This window comes from Astatotilapia calliptera, chromosome 12 (assembly GCF_964374335.1).
Source record: "Astatotilapia calliptera chromosome 12, fAstCal68.1, whole genome shotgun sequence".
NCBI lineage: Eukaryota > Metazoa > Chordata > Actinopteri > Cichliformes > Cichlidae > Astatotilapia > Astatotilapia calliptera.
In genome coordinates, this window is record NC_137433.1 from 37875690 (window position 1) to 37901649 (window position 25960).

Genomic DNA, 25960 nt, shown 5'->3' on the forward strand with positions numbered 1-25960 from the left:
AAATCAGTTTTTGGCAGACAATCACTTTTTGGCACAACACCGGTACCCATCCCTACGTGGGAGTTGAACGGTATTTGATGATCTGCGTCAGTTGAAACCACTGAGGTTACGCTGCTCGTTAACTTTAGTGCAGAAGAACAGCACATTCAGATGTTTCTTATTTCATGACTTTTGCAGTTCTCCCTAATTAGAGAGACTGAGTTTTACAACCGAAAACAGATGAACTTCAGGAGTTTAACGAGTTTTTGAAATAAAGTGTCAGAACAAAGGTGAGCGGCAATATCGGCAACACAAACACAACAAACAGCAGAAGGCAAAGAAAAAGCAGAGACGCGATCTTTGTGTTGGAAATCAGTGATGTTTATTTGCCCTGGGCTATGAGATACAACCACAAAGACACTGTGCAAAGAAAGCAAAGATTAAGTCACACTTACGGAGAGTCGGCAAGCACATATTACACAAAAATGATATATCTGCATGTGCACGGTATACTGTCAAGAGTGCATGCTACAAATAACACATAAACAATAAAATGAGGGTTTAGAACTAATTCACAAGGAACACGAACACCTGAAACAAACCGACACGTCTCATTAATCTCATAATACTGTTTTCTTTGTAGTAATTCAGGCCGTCACAACCCGTCAGACTCGGTTTGTTACACTTATTTTTCAGATTTTTATGATTTCATTTTCTATTTTTTTGCAAAACGACTGTAACATGTATTCAGACGCTACATTTAGCGCTACGACAGAATCTGGTTTCATTCCCCGAAGTGAGATGTTTCCCCGTGAACCCGCTGTCTGACACGAGCTTTCTACGTAGAAAATAACTCCAACAAAACGAGAAAATTAATGCGACAACGCTGTGATACAGAAAATGTTAAAAACATCAGAGGAAGAACACATGAACCACGTGCACCTCCCTAATCATGTGCGATTATATTTGTCTTACTAGAAGCGGTTAAAAAAGCGTCGGACATTTCTGGCTGTGTCAAGTTCATCTGTCAGCTACAGACGCACGTTTTTATCTGCCTGTACTTTCACAATCGTGTAATTGCGTTGCTGACCGTCTGCTAAGCCCCGCCCTCCTGTTACCGTTACTGCAACTGTAAAGCTTCGACATGAGGTGAACGCATAGACACACGAGTACAGCTCTGCTCCCGCCAGCTAATCTAAAAAGCTCTTAGTGGGTATTTAAAGAGCCTTTTTATTTTGTTTGGATATTTAAGTTACAGCAGGGACATGGCGTCTCTGTACAGGAGGCCTTGGTGATATCACAGTATTATAACATCCCAGGTATTTAGAAATGTCTACAGGATGATTTTAAATACCTTGAAAGAAACAAATGTTCACTTTTAAAAACAAAAAGCTGATGCAGAGAGTCTATATCTCAATGTGCAGGCAGGCTCTACTCATGAACAAGGTGCTGAGCTCAGTGAGCTGTGAAAATCTGCAACTGCCGATCTTTAACTAAACGTGTGAACAGTTTGATGAAGGTGATGCAGGGACACAGCTGAGCACTTCAGAAGGTAAGAACGCCATTTGTATCTCTGCAAACTGATAACATGGCATCAGGTCTCCAGGGAGAATCAGAGGAAGCAGTTAGTCTTCTAATGTCCAAACAGTCTAAACATATCGTGAAATTTACACTACTCACTCAGTCTAACAGTCACAGTCACTCAGTGTGGCTGTAACTGCTGGGCTAACAGCAAAACTGCTCTGTAAGTTGCTGTTTAGTGGTTATGTGTTGGCTTTCCCTTACAGAGCCCACATGCAACCAAATCATGTTCTTCTAAAAGTACTTTCTTCTTCAAAGTACGGACAGATTGCTTGTTTGCAGCATGCAGTAGAGCATGTTCTGTCCTGCAGCCCCGGGAACCTAACAGTGAATCACTGTTGTAAACTGATGACGGGGCCAAACAGTAAGGGCAGTGACACGAGACTGTTCGGGGAACCCCTCACACCACACAGCTACAAAGACATCTATCAGCAGCTGCTCAGCATTTATCGACTGTTCAAACCAATGAAAACAATTCTGTTAGTTCCAAAGACTCAAAAAGCCCGCTCCTAAGGAGGTTCAAAGACATGCTGGACCAACGGTAACAGCACAACAGAGTACCTCCAGACCAAAGGAAACACACGCTAATAATTGGCCCAGTGTTACAGTCTCTGTTTTCATATTTCCACAGTTTCTGTGGGAGGTGAAAGAAAGGAGGCAGCTGTAGCTAATGAAGAGCGAGATGTAGGAGAGCAGGAGGTGGAGGACAGCAGCCGACATGCTGCTTTGGGAGAGAGCAGGAGGAAGCTTTAAGGTGGGGCTGATGGAGCAGAAAGCAGAGAACAGGCCTTGTGTGAACTGTAACGTAATGACAGAACACAAAGAGATTTGATCGTGAGGGTCTGCGTGCCTCAGTGTCAGGCTCAGAGGCTGATTAATATGTACATTTGTTTTGTGATGACTAAAATGCCCTGTCTTAGTACTATGTGATCTATATAATGTCCTGTTACTGTAGGTAAATAAGTAATCAGGTGTGTGTGAATGTTTGATGAAGCGCACAGCTGTTCCTGATGTTGCAGCAGTATGCTGTGCTACTCAGCGAGCCGGCCGCTGCTGCAGGACTGAGACTGAGCTGACATATCACATTCAGAGAGCCCTCAGTCACTGATGGTAATAACAGGGAGGATGTGCACGTGAGGAAAGATAAAGAGGCTGAAGAGATAATTGAGTTCGAGGAAGTCCCAGATAAGAGACAAAAGTGCATCTCCACAGACTGATGTGCAGCCCGAGGGAGACGCTGGATTAAAGTACAGTTAGTGGCCAGAGTTTCAGAGCAGCTGGGAAACTCAGAAGTACCTCAACGTTCACACACTCGTCGCCTCTACCAGGCCAAAGTGGCTGTGGGCTGTCTGCACCACAATGAAATCAACATCTCTCCTTTTGCTACTCGTCAAGAAAAGTTTGCCTCAATGTGAGTCCTGCAGGAGTTCTCCTCCTTTAAGATGCAAGTCCTCCCTGGGGCAGGTGAAAGAACCCTAACCCACGTTGGTCCACGACAAACAGAGAAAGCCTTCATTGGAACCACGAGGACCCCGCCTGACACTTCTGCCCATTTCTAGACTAAACCATGAGATTTAACTGGATTGTTCTACGATGAACAGCAGAAGTGAACTTTGGGTTTCTCCACTGCATTCTTTACAGTTCTGAGAGAAAGTGTCGTAACTGTGGACTCATCTGTGACACACAGACTGTGGTCTACATGCTAACACAGACGTGAGCCCAGCTTTCAACAGTTTGAGGACTTGGACTGGACTGTGGACTTGTCCACATGAGCTACAACACGCGACACAGACTGTTCCAAACGCTGTCCAGCGAATGATTCAGTTTTCCACACGTGTCCACTCACCCCACCTCAGCCTGGGCCAGTTAGCAGGTGTTAGCTTCTTTATGGAGCGCACACGCTGACAGCATGTTTAATCTACACACTGAGGCAGATAACTATTAAATCTTTTACTTACTTTCATATTTATTTCGTACAAGCTTAAAAAAGCCTAGCTGTAATTGGACAGACGCTGCGCGTGGGAGGGGTTAAGCTAACGGTCAGTTTGTCTACATTTGGCACGGCACACGTTAAAAACAATAAATCCAAAACTTAAAAAACTGACTGCCATTTCTCCAAATTAGCTTTGATTTCACTGATTATACATATTTTTGTTTTACTTGACTTTTTAAAAATCAGGATACTGAAGGTTTTTTTTAAAGTGCAAGCAAGCGATTACAAACAAAGCAAAAGCGCAAATAGGATGACCAATGTGTGTTTTTCTTTTTTGTACATTTTGTGTTTTGTTAAAGCACGTAGTTAAAAAATATACTACAAAATTGTCTTAAAAAGAGAAATATAAGCTGATTGGTATTGCTGTATGTTATCGATTGTAAGTAATACATTTCTAAGCTGGTGGGAGATGAGAATACACCCTACAGACACACACAGAAGACACACGGAGCAAAGTTTAAGGAACATGAACCTGAACAACAGCAATGGAAGATATTGTCCTTTGTTTCTAAGTGCTGTAAACAATATCCTCGCGCCCTTGCTTCTCCTTCGTCACTCGTCATCACTTTTGCTCTTGTCTGATTGATCCTGCAGAGACAAAGAGAAGAAGAGTGTTAAGAACGAGGAAGAGGATGCAGCGAAGCACCAACGAGAGGCAGAGCGGCCTGTCGCAACACAACAACGCTGAAATAAGAAAGCTCTCCGGAGGAAAAAGAGGTGGGACGGGCGGTCTTCACATCTTTTCCTGTTCTGAGGCTAACGAGGAGAGCAGTGAAGGAGTGAGGCGAGTCAGACAAGGCGGTCCTTTGAACAGACTCCGTCAGGGCAGAGCGTGCTCCCACCACGGCCGGCACACAGCTGATGAAATCGCTGCATTCATATTCACGGAGTAACGTGAAGGCTCCGAGCTCAGCCAACATAAGACACTTAAACACTCAGCATCATAAATACAAACACTGATGCAACACCTGGACAAAGGTAAGCTGCTCACTTACGCTGAAAAATACACTAAGACGGTCCTTCTCAAATAGTGCCCCCGCCGGGGAACACGGACCGGCATACAGTGTAATTGCACATCCGCTACAGTAGGTGGCAGCGTTCTTAGGATCTGTACTTTACTTGAGCAGTTAATGTTGCAGATATATTTAAATGTATTTATGGATTTTGTTTAATTTTATTTTTCAGAATCAAATGGTTCAAAAAATGTTTATAGTTTGAAGAAGGATGTTTTTATATTTCAGGCAAATCGATGCACTTTGTCTGTAGTAGTTTAGAGAGTCGCAGTACTAGTACATGTACTTAAATCCTTTCTGTTACAGACTAAACAACATTGTTAGTCTTTGTTTTAAGTTGATCTATATTTCTTTCTTTTATGCTTTCTTTAATGTTAATAAGGATACAATGTTATGCAGAAATGTACTCATAATAACAATTTTATAGACAAATGATACTATTTATAGTGACAGGGGAGAGTGGGCGGGGCGTGAAATGTTTTCTTCTTCCTCAGGGGGGCGTAACAGAAAATGATTGCCGGTTCGAGCCCCGGCTCGGACAGTCTCGGTCGTTGTGTCCTTGGGCAAGACACTTTACCCTACTTGCCTACTGGTGATGGCCAGAGGGGCCGATGGCGCGATATGGCAGCCTCGCCTCTGTCAGTCTGCCCCAGGGCAGCTGTGGCTACAACTGTAGCTGCCTCCCCCAGTGTGTGAATGTGAGAGTGAATGAATAGTGGCATTGTACAGCGCTTTGAGGGCCCTGAAAAGCGCTATATAAATGCAATCCATTATTATTTCATTATTTATGGAAAAAGATAGATGAAAATAAAAAAAAACTTCTGACCAGGGTAAGTCAATCAGGTTTAGCTGGCAGCAGTGAGGTGCCAGGGCCACCCCTCGGCCTCCCAGTAGATGCACCCATGGTATAAAAGTTGACCTCTGACCTTGAAGTCAAGGTCACTGGGATTCAAACTCATTCAAGATTTTTAGTACGTTCACCTACGGTATCAACTGAAAGTCCTACATCACCTCGTTCTCACAGTATCGCACAATAAATGGAGAATATAAACGTGTGGTTTCTACATGCACCTGTTACACTCTGCTTCACAAACATGCTCCGTAAACCATGTTTAAGAAATATTTAGGACTCATTTACATCCTTCTGAGGGTCCTTTGGGTCTTTAGATGTGCGATTTGGCTTTTAAATGAGCGGCAAACACCACATCAACACAGATAAAAGACGTGATAGCTGACGAGGAATTAAAGGGTGCTTCACGGAGCTTTGTGACTGTCGGTATATGAGACCAAAGCCAGGGGAAGCTCACTCTATAAGAGTAAACAGTGAATTTGGAAGATGGTCTTCAAAGACTTTGAGTGTGATTGCATCAGACGATTTACAAAGAAGTTAAAATCTTCAAAATCTCATCCCACGAGATCAATGAAACTTTGAAGCTTTTCCCTGTGTGAGTGGCTGAAGCTGCCTGTATGTGCTACGCCTTATTCCTGCTGCTGTACCGAGCTAACACCGAGCTAACTTCAGGAGAAACTGCTATAGTTTGTAACCACAGAACAGCGTTTATGTGGCCTCATCGTGGTTTTATTCCCGCATAGAACAGACAAAGGAGCAGAAAGAAAGGAGAGAGGGGAGGATACAAGGTGTATTTGATAGTGGGCACAGACGTGGTGCCTGCACAGCTTTAACTTCACATTACTGAGTGAAGCGGAGGCTGAACAGCAGAAGGCGGATAATACCGGGAAATATAGCGAACTGAACGTCACTACATAAGCATTTGGTTTCACATAAGTACACTACAAGTTTTTATCCTTTTATTCTACAGAAGATTTAATGCCAGCCAACAGCTGCTGATGGACCTGAACCACCTGTGTCGGCAACATAAGTACAATTATTTTACAACCTACATTATCATCCTGGTCCTCGTCACTGTCGTCGTCGCTGACCACCGGCTTGGCCTTCCCTCGGCTCTGCCTCTTCTTGCCTTTGTCGTGGCCGCGTGCCTCCCTGCTCAGCTTGATCTTTACCCGCACTGACTTGGCTGAAACACGGGAGAAACGTGAACAGTCTTGCACCGCTTCCCTTCAGCATGTTTGAGAATAAAAGCTACGACATCCTGTTTAACCAAACGTATTAGAAACGAAACTATTTGTTGAACGTTTAGCTGACATGGTAGATTTTTATGCTGGAGGCCGTTTCTAATGCAGGGCTGTCAGGGATTTGTGTTGATACTCAATCTCTCAGGTGTCATTACTGCACATCAGCTGTAGTTCGTGGTTTTAAATGCTTTTTAACATTTCACAATAAATGTCCTCCCTTAATAATGACTCACTCCTATGTCTAAAACATCACTTTCGTCTGTCAGCAGGAGTGCACGGGGCTCCGCTGCGATGAATATAAAACCCAAGCAGCGTTCGCCGGGTTTGCACTGAGAAGAATTTCAATGAGACAACCAAAGGTCTCTGGTGTGTGTGTGTTGGTACGCGTAGCCACAAAGTGCGTCTCACCCTCGGCCTCTGAGTCATCGTCGTCGTCCTCCTCCTCCTCCTCACTGTCGTCATCGCTGTCATCGTCCTTGGCGATCTTCTGTCTGGCGCTCTTGAAAACAGACTGAAGAACGATGGAGTCCTCGTATATCTGCGGGGGGGTGTACAGTTCATTTTAGGCTAGCTCAGTGCTAATAACTATAACACCATGTGTTTGCAAACGAGCTCGAGTCCGACAGAACAGGAGCCGATCAAAGCAACGCCGAGCTCCGTCTAGCCAAGATTCTCAGGGGAAAGCCCGTCACCGACCAAACAGCTGGCCCCGCCTACACACAATCATTCTAACCATATATAAATATATAAAGCTATTCTAGAGAAGTCCCGGAGTACCAACAAAGCCCCGGAGATGAGCAGGAAAATGAAGAGAGTTCCACAGCAGGGTTTCTGACCTGGGATCCCTCCAAGTTGAAGGTCTGTGCGTTTTGACAGAGCAGCATCACGTCCTTCTCCAGGTCCCCCACGTTCCTGTATTTATGGTTTCTCACACGTTCCTGTTGAAAGACAAAAACAGAACAGCGGCACTGAGCGACGCCTACATCCACACAGGTCGCACAACCTTAAACTACATCGACATCAAGCTTCACCGTCTGCCCTTCCTTTCAAATCCATCATGACACGAAGCTCCACGGACGGTGAATTTACCGGACTATTCGAGCAACAGAGAAAAGAGCTGATTGTTAAATACCAAAAACTGTTGGAACTAAATTAAAACTAATAGATGACCACAAACAGAAACTTCTTTGATCTTTTAAATACATTTAAGGAGTTTCTCATCTTACTGAGTATTCTCTTCTATTAAAGGACCTGGAGTTATAATTTTCAGCCCTTTCTTTCCCGCTAACCCGTCCCTCCTTTGCACAAATGAATGGATCATCTTAGATCACAAACCTTGATTTTTTTGAAGTCCACGGGTTTTCGGATCAGTTCGTAATATTCTGGGAGTTCCTTCCTGGATGGAAGCTGGACAAACACTTCACTGAGTTGCCTTCCAGAGCTGGAAAAACAAAAACAGCAGTTTGTATGCCGTCAAACTCTACTGCACACTAACACTGCCGGTGCTTTCTATCACAGACCAACAGTCATCACAGCGCTGCAACAAAGAGCGAGCGCAGGAAGCCTCGTGGGACGGATGCTGCGGTCAGACTGCTGTAGTGTTTCTAATAAAACGAGACCAACTGGGTGTAAATGTTACTTTAGGTCTCATTTAAGATAAGATAAGATAAGATAACTCTTTATTGTCATTGCACAGTCATACATAGTACAGTAGTACAATGAAATTGGAAAAACTGTCCTACGTCGGCACTACATATAACACAACACGACACGATATGACACATCACAACGTAACAAACAACACAACACAGTATATTAACTTAGTATAAAAAAGAAGAATAAGTGTATGTGTATTGCACACTGTTATTATTGCACATTAATTATTATTGCACCTTGTTATAAATATAAATATTATTGTTATCGTTTTAAACATTGTTACCTCCCCCTAAAAAGTCCAGGGAGGTATCCAGTCAGGTCAGCTATTTACATTGATCAGGGCTGTTGCCCTGTTGTAAAAGCTGTCCTTGAGTCTATTTGTTCGGGACCTCAGCAGCCTGAACCTCCTGCCAGACGGCAGCAGCTTAAACACCCGGTGTCCTGGGTGTGTGCAGTCCCGTAGGATGCTGCGTGCCCTCTTGAGACAGCGAGTGCTGTACAGGTCCTTCAGGGAGGGAAGAGGATGTCCAATGATTTTTTGGGCCATGTTGATGACCCTCTGGAGTGCCTTTCTGTGTGCTGTGGTGCAGCTGGAGAACCACACACCGATGCAATATGTCAGCACACTTTCAATGGAGCAGCGGTAGAAGACGGTCAGCAGCTCCTTCTTCAGGTCCATTTTTCTGAGGATTCTCAGAAAGTGGAGACGCTGTTGGGCCTTCTTTAAGACCGCAGAGGTGTTAGAGCTCCATTGGAGGTCTGTGTCTATGTGCACACCCAGAAACTTGAAACTGGAGACCCTTGAAACTGGAGACACCATTAATATTTTAAGATCCACATCACTGTGGGAGTTATTGCTTTCTGCTTTCAGGCCCCTCTCCTCTGCAGCAGCTCCCAGCTTGGACACTTTAAACGTTGATAAAGCACAAAGTTAAACCTGGATCAGGTGACCCTCAGTTACACTGACACAGGTTCAGACTGCCGGGGGACATTTCTTCACGCCTCTCCTCTTTTAAACATGCATGTTTATTTTCCCCTCAGCATTTGTCATTTCTCTCACATAGTGTGTTTTGTTTTTATCTCTCTATGGCCGGGTGGGGAGGCCTCGAGGGCCGGTGTCCTGCAGGTTTTACATCTCACCCTGGGTCAACACACCTGAATCACACGATTAGTTCGTTACCAGGCCTCTGGAGAGCTTTAAGACATTTAAATCAGCTGTGTTGGATCAGGGACACATCTAAAACCTGCAGACACCGGCCCTCGAGGCCTGGAGTTGCCCACCCCTGATCTATTGTCTCCTTCTTGACCCTACAACTGGTCACGGCAGATGGCTGTCCATACCTGAGCCACCTGGAGGTTTTTGCTTCCCACTATCGCCAAGTGCTGCTCACATTAAATCATCTAATTGTATCGATGTCTCTCTTGCACTGTGGGGTCTTTTTACTTTTAGCTGAGGGCCCAGCACATGGAGAAGTGAGATATAACATTTTGTCAGACTGAACAGCAAACTTAGAAAAAGGAGAACTAATAATGACTTTAACGAAGGGAGAAGTTAATTACTGTGATTTACGCTGATCACAATCATCAGCATCAGTGTCTGCAGACATCGGTCTCTGTGGGAGCGTCACTCCTGTCAGAGAGGTTCATATTCTACTACACATGATTGATAAAGTAAAGTGACTACTGCAAAAAGAATTACCAAAGACTTTTATTCTCCTGAACACAGAAACATTACTTCCCATCAGCGAGGTTTTGGCTTTCCCCCAAAGCAAAACCACCAGAGCTGGAACAATTTTAAACATTTTAAAGCAGTTAGATTAGAAGTCGGGCTTCAGATGCTAAAATATTACTTTATCAAATGGCCAGAAATAACAAGTGTTTGGGTGAGTTTAAAGTTAGCAAAGCAAAGAACAGTTGGAAGGATCTCAGAGTGCCAAGAGTCAGAAAGAAGTGAAGTTGGAGATCAGGAGGAAAAACGAAGCAAGCGCAGAGCTGTGACAGGTTAGCTCCTGAAACCATCTGACGTGCGAGCTGTTTTCACAGATACCCCGAGTACAGAGGCCCTCTCTGAACACAGAAAGTAAAATGCCAGCAGTAATCAAACTTCACTCAAAGTATTCGGTAGTATTTTACACCCTGAAATACCCACTTATTTTCCTGCTAGATGATATTTAAGGCAATAATTATGAACTAGATCTGTTGAGTCTTCTGAAGCGATATCCAACACACAGCTGCAGCAGTGAGCCTGCGGTAACGGTGTGCACGAAGACCGATGGCGGCGTCTTTACCTGCAGTTTCTCCAGAGTTTGTGAAAATAGAAAAGAGAGATAAGGAGGATGAGGAGAACCCAGCTTGCTCCTGTCACTAAGATCAACTCATCTGCATTTGTAAGAAAGCACACACGCCATTTTTCTCTCAAATGTCCGATATCATCTGTTAGATTCTGCCAGCACTGACTTCCCTTCTTTTTGTGTACAGAGACTTGGCAGAAACACGAACATTTCAACATGTGGGATTATTTTTAAGGATCTCCTTGTGGCTTCATCAATCATTTTATACCAGGCCAGCTCTTAATCAGAAAGAAAAATACTGAAATCTCAAATCTGCAGTCATTAATTTAGGAGTTCAAGGGGAAGAAATACAAGCAACTAAGAGATGACGTTCCACAGCATCAATCATCGGACAGCGTTTCCACTGTTCTCGCTCAGCTGCCTGAATCCAAAGGGCTCACAATTAACATTTAAACACTTTGGATTAACTTGAGCTGTCCGGTGTGTGACATCAGGAAAATAAATGGATAACTTTATTTCGACAAAGCAGCCAAAAACAGTCACAATGACGCAAGCAGCAGAACAGCTGAGCTTCAAGGCTCCTGAATGTGGCAGCTCGGTGCGTCAGACTGTGCTGCGTGAACTGAAACCACAGGGATGGACGGAGGGTTCAGGACGGGTTTAATATCTTTGATGTATGACGCCTATCAAGCCCAGCAACAAAGACTTTAGGAAACACACTCAACTGCTGACTCCCATCAAAGAGCTGGGGTTGGAGTGGAAATGTGACGGTGAAGCTTCTTGATGGAAAAACTATTGATTTAGAAACCAATTGTTCTGTGCGTGACACATCATACTTGGAAACCACAGGTGTTGCCAAACAAGCCGTAACCTGTTTCCTGGATGCTGCTGTTGCCTCCACTGAGGAGATAAGCATTTATTACATTCCAGCAACAGCTTGAACTCCGCCCACATTTGCTTTAAGCAATGCGGAGTCACACTTTGTTTTATTAGGAAACATCACTGTAACCCAGGGATCCAAAGTCCTGCACTGGAAATTTCAAATTCTGCCCCAGTCAAGTGTGGAGAGAGCAGCGCCAGAGTCGTGATTGAGATGCTCTGGGAAGAACAACCATCAACAGGGAGAGGAAAGAATTCGACTTCTGGAACGGCAGGTAGCAGTTTCCTGGAAAAGCTTCAGCCGAGCAGTGAGCCAGTGCACTTCAGAGCAACGTGAACACAAATGCATATGTTCTGTCATGCATGGGTGGATGTCACAGGGAGATGCATGCTCGTGACTCTGCATGTGGGCAAAAGAGAAAGTATCCAGACACAACAAATCAGACGCACACTTATTTTCTTTGGCTTGTTGGGAAGAACCAATGCGAGGTTCCCGTTTCTCAGACATTACCTCACGTCTGCTCATTTTCACCGTGCCGACCAGCGAGAAGGCTGTACTTTCCAGTGGATAGTCACGCCACTATTTGCTACACTCTCACAAACGGGGCCACCTTTTTGCATGCAAACGTAAATTTTACTGTAACCACGACAAGTTAACCTTCTCAGGTCAGTTCATGTACTGAGGGTGACGCTCCTCAAGCACCGAGCTCCTCGTTAGCTAGATTTTTAACACATGCTGAATCAGCTCTTCCTCCGGTTGGTTTCCCCACCGTCCCTGCTGCCTTTATGAGGGACTTGGTTTGGATATCGATGACCACGGGATGATCTATTGGCCAATCTATCGATTTAAGTTTGACAGCAGCAGCTCGCTCGCTTGCAAACAAAAGACAACAACAAAAACAAAACCTTAATATGTGTTGATAACAGAACTTAAAGGAACACTTTCCTCTGCTACAAATCAGGTGTTAGTCCCAGTCACCCCAAGACTGGAGGGTCCTCCTCCTATATTTGCTATGTAAGTAATTTTATTCCTTCCTCGGAGTCTCCACAGGATAAGCCCACTGCTCCACTCCTATAAGCATTTGTACCTTTCAGACAGCCAAATGTAATCTGGCACGCATTCTTGTGTTTCTTTGCAGCTCCGGAGCTAAATGAATTATGCTGCACAGCTCTGAAGAAATAAATATATGCATAAGAAGGTTGTCTAGTGTTTCAGAAGGCCCGCTCTGAATGGAGAGAGTACAACTGTAATTAAAGTTTTAACAGCTTTAATGCTGCTGGTGTGAAATGAAAAATAAGGCAGTGCTTTATTTAAAGTCCTCTCATTTGGTAAGAACCTATTTGGACCTTCCTCTATAACCACAGGGCTTTTACTAATGTTCTACTCAACTTTATAACGTGTTTCCATAAGTTATATGCTATGGAAATAACACTGAACACGGAGTTACTAGAGTGTCTAATCAGATCAGCTATTATATACATCATCCAGCCAATTATTAGACTCGTTTCATTCATCCCAAAAGGCCTGTTTGATGTAAATCACCTGTTTGATGTGAATCACCTGTTTGATGCTATTTTTCCTGAATGGTTGTACAATGGAAAGATGAATTGCTGGTATATTAACTGTATGATACGTTATCTCAAACATGCAGCAAGTCTCTGGATGATCTCACCCGTCTCTGTAGTTGATCACTGTATCAATGATGGCGTTCATTTGCTTGGTGAGTTTGGGCGGGTTGGGGGACAGCTTCTCTGCTGGCGGTCGTCCACGTCTCTTCTTGGCCTTCGCGCCTCCGTCCTCTCTGCCGGAGTCCTTGTCCTGACGTCTTTTGCGTTTGCGCTTTTTCAGCCGGATCTCCTCCTCCATCTCCTCCAGGTTTCCATCTTCAATCGCCTAAAACGTGAAAAGAGCCACAGCGGAGCTGAGGTCAAACCTACAGCAAGGATCTCAACAATCAAAAACAATTCTCGTTGCAAAGATTCAGAGATTATCAGTGGTGCATGCTGTTACACTGTAGGACCAACAGTGTTTTCACATTGGGCAGGATGCACTGTGCTCTGAAACCCAGTATCATTAATGACTGTTTAATGATGATCTGTTGTGACCTGAAAAATGTCCGTTTTCCGAGACAACAGGAAGGAAAGCCACACAACTTGTTGTAGGTCGATGAAAAGTGTCAAAATGTTTGATTTGTTAAGTTTCCTCGGAGCAATCTAGGAGAAAAGCTCTTGATGTATTAAAGCACAGAGGTACAGAAAACCACGGCGAGAGGTTTTTGAAGGCCCAAGCTATGCAATCATTTTGGAGCAACATATGCTGCCAGACTGCAGAAACCTTTTTCAGGAAGACCCTGCTTATTTAAGCAAAACCATGCCAAACTGCATCCTTTGTGTCGCACCCCGCTATTCAATACCCATCAGCTGTTGGACCCTTTAATCATACAGCTTCATCTGTAAAATATTTACATACCCAGTGTGTCTTTTGTCCTGCCTCCCTCCCCTCATCCTTCAGCCTGGTTCACTTGGAAGCTTCTTCCTGTTGAAAGGAAGTTCTTCCTTCCCACTGTTGCCAAGTGCTCATAGAGGGCCGTGTGATTTGTTACTCTAGGTTCTTAACCTCACAACATAAAGTGCAGAGAGGCGATTGTTCTTTTGATTCACTGCAATCAATTCAACTGAATTTATATAAAATACAACTGAACTGAATAAAAGGTTTAGCCAAAGACTGCCTTTGGAAACAGGCCTGTTAATGTACACAACGTTCATATTTTGAAATCCACTCAGTACTTGTTGATATTTTATATGACTCAAACCATTTGAGTTGGGGGATGCTTTGCTCCCTGACAAACGATTTCTATGATCATCACACCTCTAGCTTTGTTATATTGCTTAAAGGTTTAAGTCGTTTTCTTTTAATTAACGTTCGTCTGAAACTCAGTTGACAGTGTTTCAATATATTCTCACCTTGGCCTGAAACTTTCTTCTTTCTATTTTCGTTCTCCCACAGAACTGAGCTAAAGTCAATAAAACGGATCTGAGTTTGTCTCTCCAGGGAACATGTCACACTTTATTTGCTGAGTGTGAATCGGTGCCTTTAGCATCAAATCAAGCAAAACTACAGCATGCAGCCATAATGAGACTTAGGTTAAACTGTTACTTGCATATATATATATATATTAGGGGTGCAACGATATTCGTATCGATATTGAACCGTTCGATACAGTGCTTTCGGTTCGGTACGCATATGTATCGAACAATACAACATTTGTAATTTATTTTATCAATTTTCCTTCTGACGATGCTGTCTGTGCTGAGCGCTCAGTGAATCTGTGTTCGACTACTCCGCCTAGGCTGCACTGTCGAGCGCAAATCCACTGAGCGCTCAACACAGACAGCATAGTCAGAAGGAAGAGCGCAGGGCAAGCTAGCGAGACAGAAGTTAAGCTCTGCTTGCAACAAGCAAATTGAACCTCATTCAGATCTGGCGTTTGGAATTATTTTGGTTTTCATGCGACGTATGACCCTGAAGGTAAGCGAGTCATGGACTAAAGTAAAACAGTATGTTGGATGTGCCATGCAATGCTCAATTACATTGGTGTGAACTAGTGTGCTAGCGCAGTTAGCTCGTTAACGTGTTGGCCGTCTAGCCCCATGCACGGAGCGATCGGCGGTAGCTCGTTAACGGAGATTTGCCGTGTTGTGGCGTTAAGGTCATTTCAACGAGATTAACCTGAAAGCACTAGTGGGAACACAACGAATATGACTGCACATTTACGCCGACATCATCCTAGTGCAAAGACAAAAACAACAAGCATGCTACTAACTTTAGCCGAGTCATTTAGACAGCTGTTAGCACATGATTCTCCTTATGCTGCTGAGAATATAGCCCAGAAGAAGCGGATAGTACAGCTTTTATTTTGGAAAGAGACATTTCTCTGTAATAAACTCTCTTTTCCAAAGATGAGTGATTCCTCAATCAGATACAGGGCTCGCAATATCGCTAGCCCAACGTCCCGGAGCTAGCGATCTTTCCAGTCGGGCTACAAAAATCTCTCTCTTCCCTGCCCGTCGGGCTATTGTAGGAAAAATATATGTCAATGCTTTTGCATTCTTTCAGAAATGTAGCTGGGTAATTATGTCATTGGCATCGGTGAGCCACTGTCAATATGTGACATATTGAAGTCGCGTTTGAATTTGCGCTTGTTTTTTTGCTTTCACTTTGCAATCGCGCGAACTGTGTATAGAGAGCGACAGCACTGATCTGTGAGTGATGATAATTTGTGCACCAATTCCTCTGACATCGTCTTATTAATCGTTAGCTTACTATGCAAACATGACAAGTGAAATCTCCCGCAGCTTAAACATGTGAGAGGTTGATCGCGCAGAGAATCGCTGAGCTTATGTGAGTCCGTGTGTAAAAGCATTTCAGTTCTGCTGAGCCAAATAAGACAGGTCAGGGTGAAGAAGTGACAGCCAAAGAAAAGCTTACCACAAAACGGAGAAGTTATGACAAATCAGACTATAAGGCAAAAAGAAAGTGCAGCTTTATGGTTTCATGGACAAAAGAATTTCTGTGGCTGCAATATGACGAGCTAAATAACCAGGGCTGCACATAAGTGGTCCGCAGGTGCGCATTCGCTGTCAAAATAAAAAACACGCACAAGGGTTAGGGTTAAATTTAAAAACTGTACTTTTGAGTTAAAATATATATTTATAATTTTAATAAATGACAAATTAAAAATGCATGAACATTTTTTTGTATCGAAAAAATATCGAACCGTGACACCAAAGTATCGAACCGAACCGTGAATTTTGTGTATCGTTGCACCCCCATATATATATATATATATATATATATATATATATATATATATATATATATATATATATATATATACACACACACACATATATATATATATATATGTGTGTGTGTGTATATATATATATATATATATATATATATACACACACACACATATATATATATATATATATATATATATATATATATATATATATGTGTGTGTGTGTATATATATATATATATATATATATATATATACACACACACACATATATATATATATATATATATATATATGTGTGTGTGTGTATATATATATATATATATATATATATATATATACACACACACACATATATATATATATATATATATATATATATATATATATATATATATATATATATATATATATATATATATTATTAAAGAGTACTGTCATTAGTGAGGCACTTTTAACTTACCTGTCTGCTTTACAGTATTTCTAAAAATGCTGGCAGTGGCCAGTGCGACTCCTCAGCCTTCTTGTCGACACATCTATGGTATTAATTTGAAATTCTAAGTCACAACCTTGAGGCCGAGGTTACTGAGACTTCAAACTCCTACATCATTTTGTTCTCGAGTTATCGCATTCACAACATTTTCAGAAAACGTGACCTGCGGCGCGGGGTGAATCACATTTATCACCTATGATCGTATAATTAACTGCTGAGGTTCCAGGTGAAGCAGCAGGAAAAAAACACAAACCCTCTAACTTGGCTGCAGCGTGGAGACTGAGGCTGACATGATAACGAAACACGTTTTTACCCGCAGCCACTGTTTTTCAGTCAGCGTGTCGCTGTAGTCCACGTCCCGACGGCAGCGAGACCCTCGACCAAACATCTTCTCCTCCTCCTCTTCGTAGGTGAGCCGCTCCACTTCGGCGTCGTCTTTGATGATCCAAGAAGGCAGCTCGTCCTCCTCCATTAGGCGAGGCTTACGCTTTGGGTTCCTAGCATCCTCCCTGCGCCGGTCCATGTCCATGCGCTTAGACGGCAAGAACAGGAAACACACATCAGGTTAGAGTGAAACACACAACTCTGAATGCTTTAGGCTTACTGCACCAGTGGTGGCAACTTCAGTAACCCGAGCGACAGAATACAAGTTGAGTTTCTACTTAAACATATCGTGTATCGCGATACAGATAACAAATATCGCGATATTAGATTGTCTTCATGTCGCCCAGCCCTCGACTGAATGAGAGGCTAATATGGAAAAAACAGCCTTAGTCCTTATTCATAGCTTCACTGCAGCATTTTGGATCAGCTGGAGGCTTTTAGGGAGTTTTTAGAGCTGCCAGGAAGTAATGTTGTGTTATGAGAGTTTGCAGAAGTCAGGAGAAGAAGGTATTTTTACATTTCACTTAGATTACAGTCACCAAAACAGAGCAGCTTTCTTGTGCAGATTAAACTGTGGAATCTATCTGAAGGTCTTTGTCTTGGTGCCCGCTGTAATAACAAGTTTTACAAACAGATGGCTGCTCAGTGGCTCGACTCGCTTCTAGGAAGAGTTAAGAGACCAATGAAAATCGCAGGAGGCCGAGCTTATGTGGTGAGAATCTAAAAAAAAAGAAGAAACATTAGAAATGTGATCTTAGTGATACGCTGAGCCAACACAGAGGACTATGATGAGTAGCAAAGAGTGAAACTGCTATGGGGTGTCCTCTGAATCACTCCAGATTCACACTCCCCGCATCAACTGGTCTTAAATTAATTTATCGTGCAAAAGGCAGCATCTGGCAGGGGACGGGCCTCAGCACAGGTGACATTTAACCACACAAACAGCCTTGACATGAACCTATAATCAATTTGTCTTACAGATGTGAAAGAACCAGCTTCTCTATTTTGGGTGAATTAATATTGTAACACCTGTCATTTCAACAATTTTACATTGAAATGGCAATTTTACTTTCAATCTCGCAATGATGTGTCATTATCTTACCATGAAGAGCTCAAATTCATCCTCATTGCGGGCTATCATCTGGTTCAGAGTTTCATCATCAGGCACCTCATCTTCCTCCTAAAATAGCAAAGGAGGCAGGTGTTAGCAGACAGTGTTCTTCACAAGTGAAACACAATCATCTCACGTTCAGCTCAAATCAAGTATGGTTTACAAATTTTAATCAGCCGCCACAGAAAATGAAACTAAAGCGATTACTAAACCCTGGAACAGGGCTCTAGACTAACTTTTTGCCACGGTTGCACTGTGCAACTGTGCTGGAATATTAAAAGGATGAATAACTCGTATCAAAGGAATCATCCGAGCCTGCAGTAGTTCTATTAAACCAAAGCATAATTTAACTGAAGACCAAATGTTCAGGGAAGAGTCATGTAAAAAATATAACACCTCATCTTCTTCCCCAAACGATGCTGTCTTGGAGGCAAACAACAACATATGGAAATACGATCCTACCTCGTTCTGCTCCTCGTGCTCCAAGATGGCCTGGAGAAAGACGCGGCGCTCGTGGCCCGACGACTTCTGGTCAAACATGCCGGCCTGGATGACCTTCTGATCAACGTTCAGTTTGTATTTGGCAGCAGCCAAGATTTTCTCTTCGACGCTGTTGACAGTGCAGAGACGAAGCACGCGCACCTCGTTCTGCTGGCCGATGCGGTGAGCCCGGTCCTGAGCCTGAAGGTCCTGCATCAACATAAAGGAGGCTGTTTTACATTAAAGCTGGAAAAAACTCTACTGAACCACTGAGACAACACGAATGACTGTCAGCCCGACAGCCAGGCTAACAGCACCGTCTTTGTTCCAACTGTACCAACTCTCCTGAAAACACCGGAAAAACTCAACAGTAGCACCTGACGCGATACCAAAGCCATCGCCTCCCACGGTCCACTCTGTGAAATTCATCTGGAGTCAAGCTGCGGGCTGCTTCACAACCCGATGCCATTTTAAAAATTAATCAATGATTCTCGCCAAAGTCAAAATGGATTAGTTGTCAACCCTGTCACAAATCAATGTAGTGGGGTATCAATAAGATATGAAGCCAGGCACAGTTCATCTGATTTGCATATCACTGGAAACCTTTGGAGCCAGAAAGCAAAGGGAAATAATTTATTTAATATTTTAGTCACTTAATTATTTGACTTTTTGTAAATTTGAGGTTTAATAAACTCCCGGCTGGCGCTGGACAAGCTAAAGCTGGAAAAAAAGAGCTACTTGGAAATGAAGATGAACTCTTTGTTCCAGTTACTGTATTATGGCGTCTTTTTCATGTGTTTGCTTCAACATACAGCACTGTGCAAAGGTTTTAGGCAGGTGTGAAAAACGCTGTAAACAAAGAACGCTTTCAGAAATATAAATGATTGTTTATTGGCCCCAAATGTGTTCTGCAGCAGGACAACGAGCCCAAGTATACAGCCAAAGTCATTAAGAACTATCTTCAGCATAAAGAAGATCAAGAAGTACTGGGAGCGATGGTACGGCCCCCACAGAGCATCTGGGGTTACATAAAGAGACAGGATGTGAGGACCATCTGTGGGTGGAACAACCGACCAGCTGAGTTCCTTCAAAACCTGTGTGCACGTGTACGTAGAAGAAGGCAAAGGGCGGTCCCGCCAAAGACTGATGTGATTTAGATTTCACTGCATTTTGTTCATTGATGAAAATAAATGATTAACACTTCCTTTAAAAAAAAGCAGCGTTCTTTGTTTACAGCATTTTTCTCACCTGCCTCAAACTTCTGCACAGGACTGTATGTATGGTTCTTATAATAGAGCTTGTTTCTACGGGCTTTCTTCCACCGAGTGCCCGTGAGCTCATTTCCAGATTGTTGCTGTTATTGTTGCTAGGCTACAGAATCATTTTGTTCGTTGTTAGATTGTAAACGATTGGCTGACGGCCAGGGACGCTTTCACTGACGTTCCTGCTTTTGATTGGCTGGTTAGAGGGCAGCAGTGGGTACAGCGGAGAAAGAACCTGATCTCTGTGGGATTTGTATAGAAAACAGGCACAGCCATCAGGTAAACGCACACTTAACAAAACAACCTGAAATATGGTCAAAGGAGCTTGCAAAGAAAAGCGTCTGGACTTCTTTAAGTTGCTTGAAGACGTTTCACCTCTCATCACACCCGAAACTCTGGCTGATTGGGACCCACACCCAGTTTCACACCTTGGCTCAGGCGATTAGAGGATCATCAGGGGTCCTTTTGTCCCTCTGTGGGGGGTTATTCCCACTAGGTTTATATCTGGGACTCTCCACCATTTGACCTTAGAACTGAAGAAGCTTCTCGGATGAGAGGTGAAACGTCTTCAAGCAACTTAAAGAAGTCCAGACGCTTTTCTTTGCAAGCTCCTTTGACTACGATGACCTGGATGACTGAGAACCTTCACAGACATACAACCTGAAATATGATCAACATCATACTGAGCACTTCAAACTCTGTAGTCATGGACCTGGTGAGGGTTCCAGTCACTGTCGAAGATGACCACAGTGTCAGCAGCCTGCAGGTTGAGGCCGAGGCCGCCAGCTCTGGTACTCAGGAGGAAGATGAAGTACTGAGAGCCTTCCTCATTGAATTTCTTCAGCAGTGCTGCTCGGTCCTCGGACTTGGTGGTTCCTGAAACACGAAATCTGTTTTTATTCTTTGAATTTTTATTTTACTATCTCATACAATTAATTATCAAATGAATCCTTAGATGCATTAAAGACATAAAACAAAGTAGGGCTGCTCGATTATGGCAAAAATGATAATCACGATTATTTTCACTGAAATTGAGATCTCGATTATTTGACGATATTTATTTAACAATAACAATGTATTGAATAATGACTTTCAAGATTGTCAAAAAATAATATAAAATAGTGTGCAAATACTGATAACAGTGCAAATGTTTGCAATATAAGAAATAAATGAAAAATGTAAACATCTATGTTTAGTGAACTTTGCAGTGTTGCTCTGTGGTGCAGCTACGACACCGTAGCAAAGTTTACACACTGTGTCTACTTGATCCACGTCTGACTCCGTGAACTATAATGTTTCCACACCACTGAAGTTTTTTTACCTCTTTTCAACCAACGGCAGTCACTCTCCTCTCCAAATAACTTCTGCTTAGCTTTCCGAGCTTCCCTCGGGTCCTCTTATTGTTGTGACGCGTGTTCGAAACGCAGAGCGGTGCGCTCGATTTGCCGCACGGAGCAGCGCGAGAGTAAAGCACAAGGGAGGTGCTAACCATCGGCTCAGTCATTTTTAATGATCGTTGAAAGCCCAGATCGTAATTTAGATTAAAATTCGATTAATTGAGCAGCCCTAAAACAAAGTAACCAAATACACACAGCAATGCAGAAACATCAAAAGGAAGTGAGACAATGAATAATAATCCATTTTCTAAAAGCAAAATGAGGCTGAACAGACATTCAAGAGAAACGGAGAGTGTATGAAAGAGATGCACATAACTTCAAAGAGTGTGACACACCACAGGCAAATAACATAACTGCATTAACAGGCCTGTTATGGTTTAGTATAATGAAGGGTCCGATCACCTGAACTGAACTATGTCGCTGTCATCTGTGGTACGGAATTAACTCCTAACAGGGATCCTTTAATATGTTCTGTTTCTGCTGATGTAGGCTAGAAACAAAAGGTTAAAAGACCTACATGGTGTAGGTCTTTTAACCGTTTGCATCATAAGAAACATCATCACTTTGTTTGAAGTCTGCATGAAGTTCTTCCTGTTGGTTTGCTCCAGCGTGTGTAAACTGCTCCTCATCTCAGACCAATCAAACTGTTTCAGAGGCGTCTCTAAAGGGCAAGTCCAGAGACGGGTCCAGAGTAAGGGGCTTACATCTTCATTTAGTTTGCTGTACTGTGCAGACAGTGGAAATGCTGAGCATCAAAATGATGTACTGCTTCAAACTGCAGACTGAAACTGTTAATGATTTGATGAGAACTCTTCACCACAAAACGCCAAGACAAAAATCACATCAGTGATTTACCGCCTTTCACATCCACGTCTGACCAAACGTATCTTATATATGTGGTTTGACCTTATAACAGCTTGTTTAGTTCCAGCTCACTGAGGCCGTTGGTGGCTTATGGGCATAAATGGGAAGTGGAAGGGCTATCCATAGATTCATTCTGGTTATTGCTTTAAATAACAGCCAAGTGTTTCTGCAGGACATCATGAAGTCACTGCAACACAGACCTTTCCTTTTAATGCAAATTAACACTTTCTAAATTTCAAGAATTTCCCTCAAAGTATGCAAGAGTGGTGCTTTCATCAGAGTGAGGAGGACGGACCTCAAACACCGAGACAGATGGACAGCCAAGCAGCATGGAGGCATAAAAAGACGAAGACAGAGTCACTGCAAGCTGGTGTGAAGCAGGACCGGCTGCACTGTGTTCTTTAGCACAGGAGTGTGTAATGTGCTTTTATATCTAACAAAGTAAGACAAAAGTATTGAACTTCTATTTTTTTAATTGGCCCAACTGTGACAGTCTTTCCGTTTGTGATGAAACGCTTTTTGTTTCCACTGCTGGGAAAAACAAATCTGCAGTAAGGCTAAAATCAAGACTGATATGCTATCGAGTTAAACGTCCTATTGTGTTTCAGTATGAGTCCCGGGGGAAAAAATCAATCAATCAATCAATCAATGACAGCTCCTCAGTGGATTCGGGTCTCTGCTGCCAGACCCAGCGGCTAATAACCCGTCTTTTGTTTGCGATGGCACGTGCGGGGATCTGGCTGTTGTTGAGTTACAACAAATTAAAATAGTCCTAATGGCAGAGGCAGGAAAGTTGTCCTTTAAACACCATATAATGTATTTAAAGGGCTCAATGCCCACAAATATACTGTGACTAATGCGCTGCGTTTCATTTACTGTTGGCCTTTCTAAACATGCTGCCCGTGACCGTTAGTTTGGTTCACATTTAATTCAAAAGCCATTTTTTAAGTTAAGTCAAGTGTTCTTCTAATAATTTCAGTGTTGCTCAAAATCCACGACTCAAAAACACATCACAGTGTAACAGCAAACCTCATGGACATCATCCTGCATCAACCATCAAGAATCGATTTTCATGCTTTGTTGTAAATCGCAGTGACAGCAGGTAACAACAAGACCCCCAAACAGAGGATGGTTTAGCAGGTGGTGGCCACAGATCGCTGCCCTCTCCTTATTCCTTGAATTATTTTTTTCTCTATGCTGCTTTTTGCCTGTTTTTTCCACTGCTGGTAGCGTGAGATAACCGCAGCCCAATTAAGTCCCACAGGCCGTCCAACTGCGCCAAGAGTGGCAAATCGATATGTGCCGTTATAAGAAGGTTTTTTTGGTGCTTCCCAGTACATTCTGAAGAATGTGGAAAAGACACCAGGACATCAACCCAGCAACAGGACTGGTATCTGCTCCTTTGTGTGAACACAAACAGGAAGAGCAAGCTAACAATACAAAGTGACCTCCAGCACGCTACTCATGCACATATCGGACCAAACCGCCAGAAACCAACTTCATGAGGTTGGCAGGGGGCTCTAGAGTCCTTTAGTGGGACATGTGCTCACAGACAGCACTGTGTGGATCAACTCATTTGACCTGAGATCATCATGAGAACTGGCAGGTCTGGCAAAGCACCCCATTCTCTCCACAGATGCAAAACTGAGCCTGTGACAGATGTCAAAGAGTCTGGGGACGCCGTGGCGTGACCTTCATCCAGCATGAAGGGCAGTGGGTCAGTGGTGATTTGGGGAGGAAGTTTTTGGAGGGTTATTTAGACCTCCATATGCAGGCACTGGTACCCTGCCAGGGGATGAGCATCAACAACCGGTTCTTGTAGAGAAGCAGTTCCCGGTAAGTTTGATTCCTTGGAGTTGTTAATCTGTTTGCCTATCGATTTCGCTTACTGTGCTACAATCAGCTCAATCTAGTTCGTGTGCAGGAGAAGGAAAATGGTGGCTCACTCTGCACTGTATAGACCTTACTCTCTTATTCCACAAAAGGACAGAAGCATGATATTTAAGTGGAAACTGCATCCAGGACAGAAACAACTGCATCATGCTGCTAACACAACTTCAGCTCTTTGCTAGCACCTGCACAGATAGCATGCTAACGCTAAGCTAGCCAAGACCCCAGAGTGATCTTAAAGCTGAGAGAGTGCTGACTCCAGCTCCCAGCCAGACCCTGAACTTCAACAGGTAACAAACTGATGAGCCGTCAGGCTAAAGCCTGTGTTTCTATCTGTTCATGTTTCTAAAGTAGAATCACCATGACGATCGCTTTGAAGTCTTTCTATAATGGTTTCCATCTTTGGTTTGTGTTCATACCTAAATACGAAGAGAAAAATCGTTCATTGTGTTGGTGTGTATGACAGTAACCTATAGGTCTAGATGGTTAAATGGTAATTATGAGACGATGTTTCATGTCATTTTAAGAAGAAACACAAAAGTAATGTAACAAATTCAGTAATGTACTGCATTACTTTTAAGAAAATGTTCCGTGCAATATGTGCAACAGTTACTTTTTTTAACGATGGCCCCAACACTGATCACATCAAAGAGGGGAAAACCTCAAACATGCACAAACATTTGATCCACAGCATTTAAGTGTTATGTTTTTGATATGCTGCTAGTGATGGTGGTGACTCAAAGCAGAACCAGTGAGAACCCAGTGAGGACTGATAAGGAATAGACTCCAGTGTGGGAAACGAGGACGTGACTCGAGAACCTTTGGGATCTATCAGTGAATCTGAACCCACCAAACAGCACCAGAGTTTACCCAGTGGCTCACTAATGCCCCAGGACACCACATGCCGTCTCATCGGTTGTCCGTCCAGATGTTGTCGAGAGTGCGTCCAGGCATGTGGGAGCAACTTTGATCAGCCTGAGATTTCAGCTTTTAACTCTGACATTTTGTGTGATTTTGAATCAAGTCGATCATTTTGTTCTCAGTAAATTAGACACAAAGAACATCCGTACAGATTTTCAGCTCGAGTATTCGTGCATTGAGTCCCATGTGTGACTTCCACGGTTCCTTTCATTTTCTTGAGCAGTGCAATAATCCAGCAGCTCTAGCACTCACCACAAGGTGCTTTACTGTCTCAGGTAAAGATACTACAACATTAATCCCCTCACTGCATATCAACAAAACAAAGACAGGATCTGATTCTGTTTCCATTCAGCTTCTTTCAGGACCTTAAAATATGCTGATTCTGCCTTTGTCCTGATTCACAGGCTCAGCTCAGGACACCTCAAACAGATGTGTGTGTGAGCTCACCATCAAGACGCAAGTACTGAAAGTTGCGGTATCCGAAATAGTCCTCCATGATTGTCATGAGAGTGGTCATCTGGCAGAACAGCAGCACTCTGTGGTTGGTGGCCTGGAGCTTCGGTAGGATGCGATCGAGGAGCTCAAACTTCCCAGATGCTCTATACAGATCAGGCCTGAGTGCAGATAGTAAAAACAAGAAATGGATCATAAACTTTTATTAATAGACTTTTAAAGCCTGCGTGGCATCTAGTGTGACAGCAGTGAATGGTTTCAAATTGGCCAATGAAAGCCTGACTCAGAGCAACAGCTGAGGCAGCTCTGGGCTTTTACGTCATCTCTGTGAAAACATGTTCACTAAAGCTTTGAAGAACATTATGAAACATCCACACATTATCTGAGCTTTTTAATCTGTCCTCTGTCTCC

General features: G+C 43.1%; 1 protein-coding gene across 1 annotated transcript in view; it reads right to left on the bottom strand.

Annotated features, from left to right (window-relative positions):
• Window positions 1–3506: 3506 nt before the first annotated feature.
• The window catches only part of smarca2 (SWI/SNF related BAF chromatin remodeling complex subunit ATPase 2), a 60146-nt gene continuing 37692 nt past the window's right edge, over window positions 3507–25960 (bottom strand). The window contains exons 24-34 of the mRNA XM_026188496.2: window positions 25544–25710; window positions 20737–20900; window positions 18745–18972; window positions 18274–18351; window positions 17101–17319; window positions 13160–13380; window positions 7996–8101; window positions 7497–7598; window positions 7069–7198; window positions 6469–6602; window positions 3507–4141 (exon numbers count right to left, since the gene is read on the bottom strand). Coding sequence (XP_026044281.1) covers window positions 4106–4141; window positions 6469–6602; window positions 7069–7198; window positions 7497–7598; window positions 7996–8101; window positions 13160–13380; window positions 17101–17319; window positions 18274–18351; window positions 18745–18972; window positions 20737–20900; window positions 25544–25710 — 1585 coding nt within the window. The 3' untranslated portion in view covers window positions 3507–4105. The remainder of the gene's footprint in view (window positions 4142–6468; window positions 6603–7068; window positions 7199–7496; window positions 7599–7995; window positions 8102–13159; window positions 13381–17100; window positions 17320–18273; window positions 18352–18744; window positions 18973–20736; window positions 20901–25543; window positions 25711–25960) is intronic.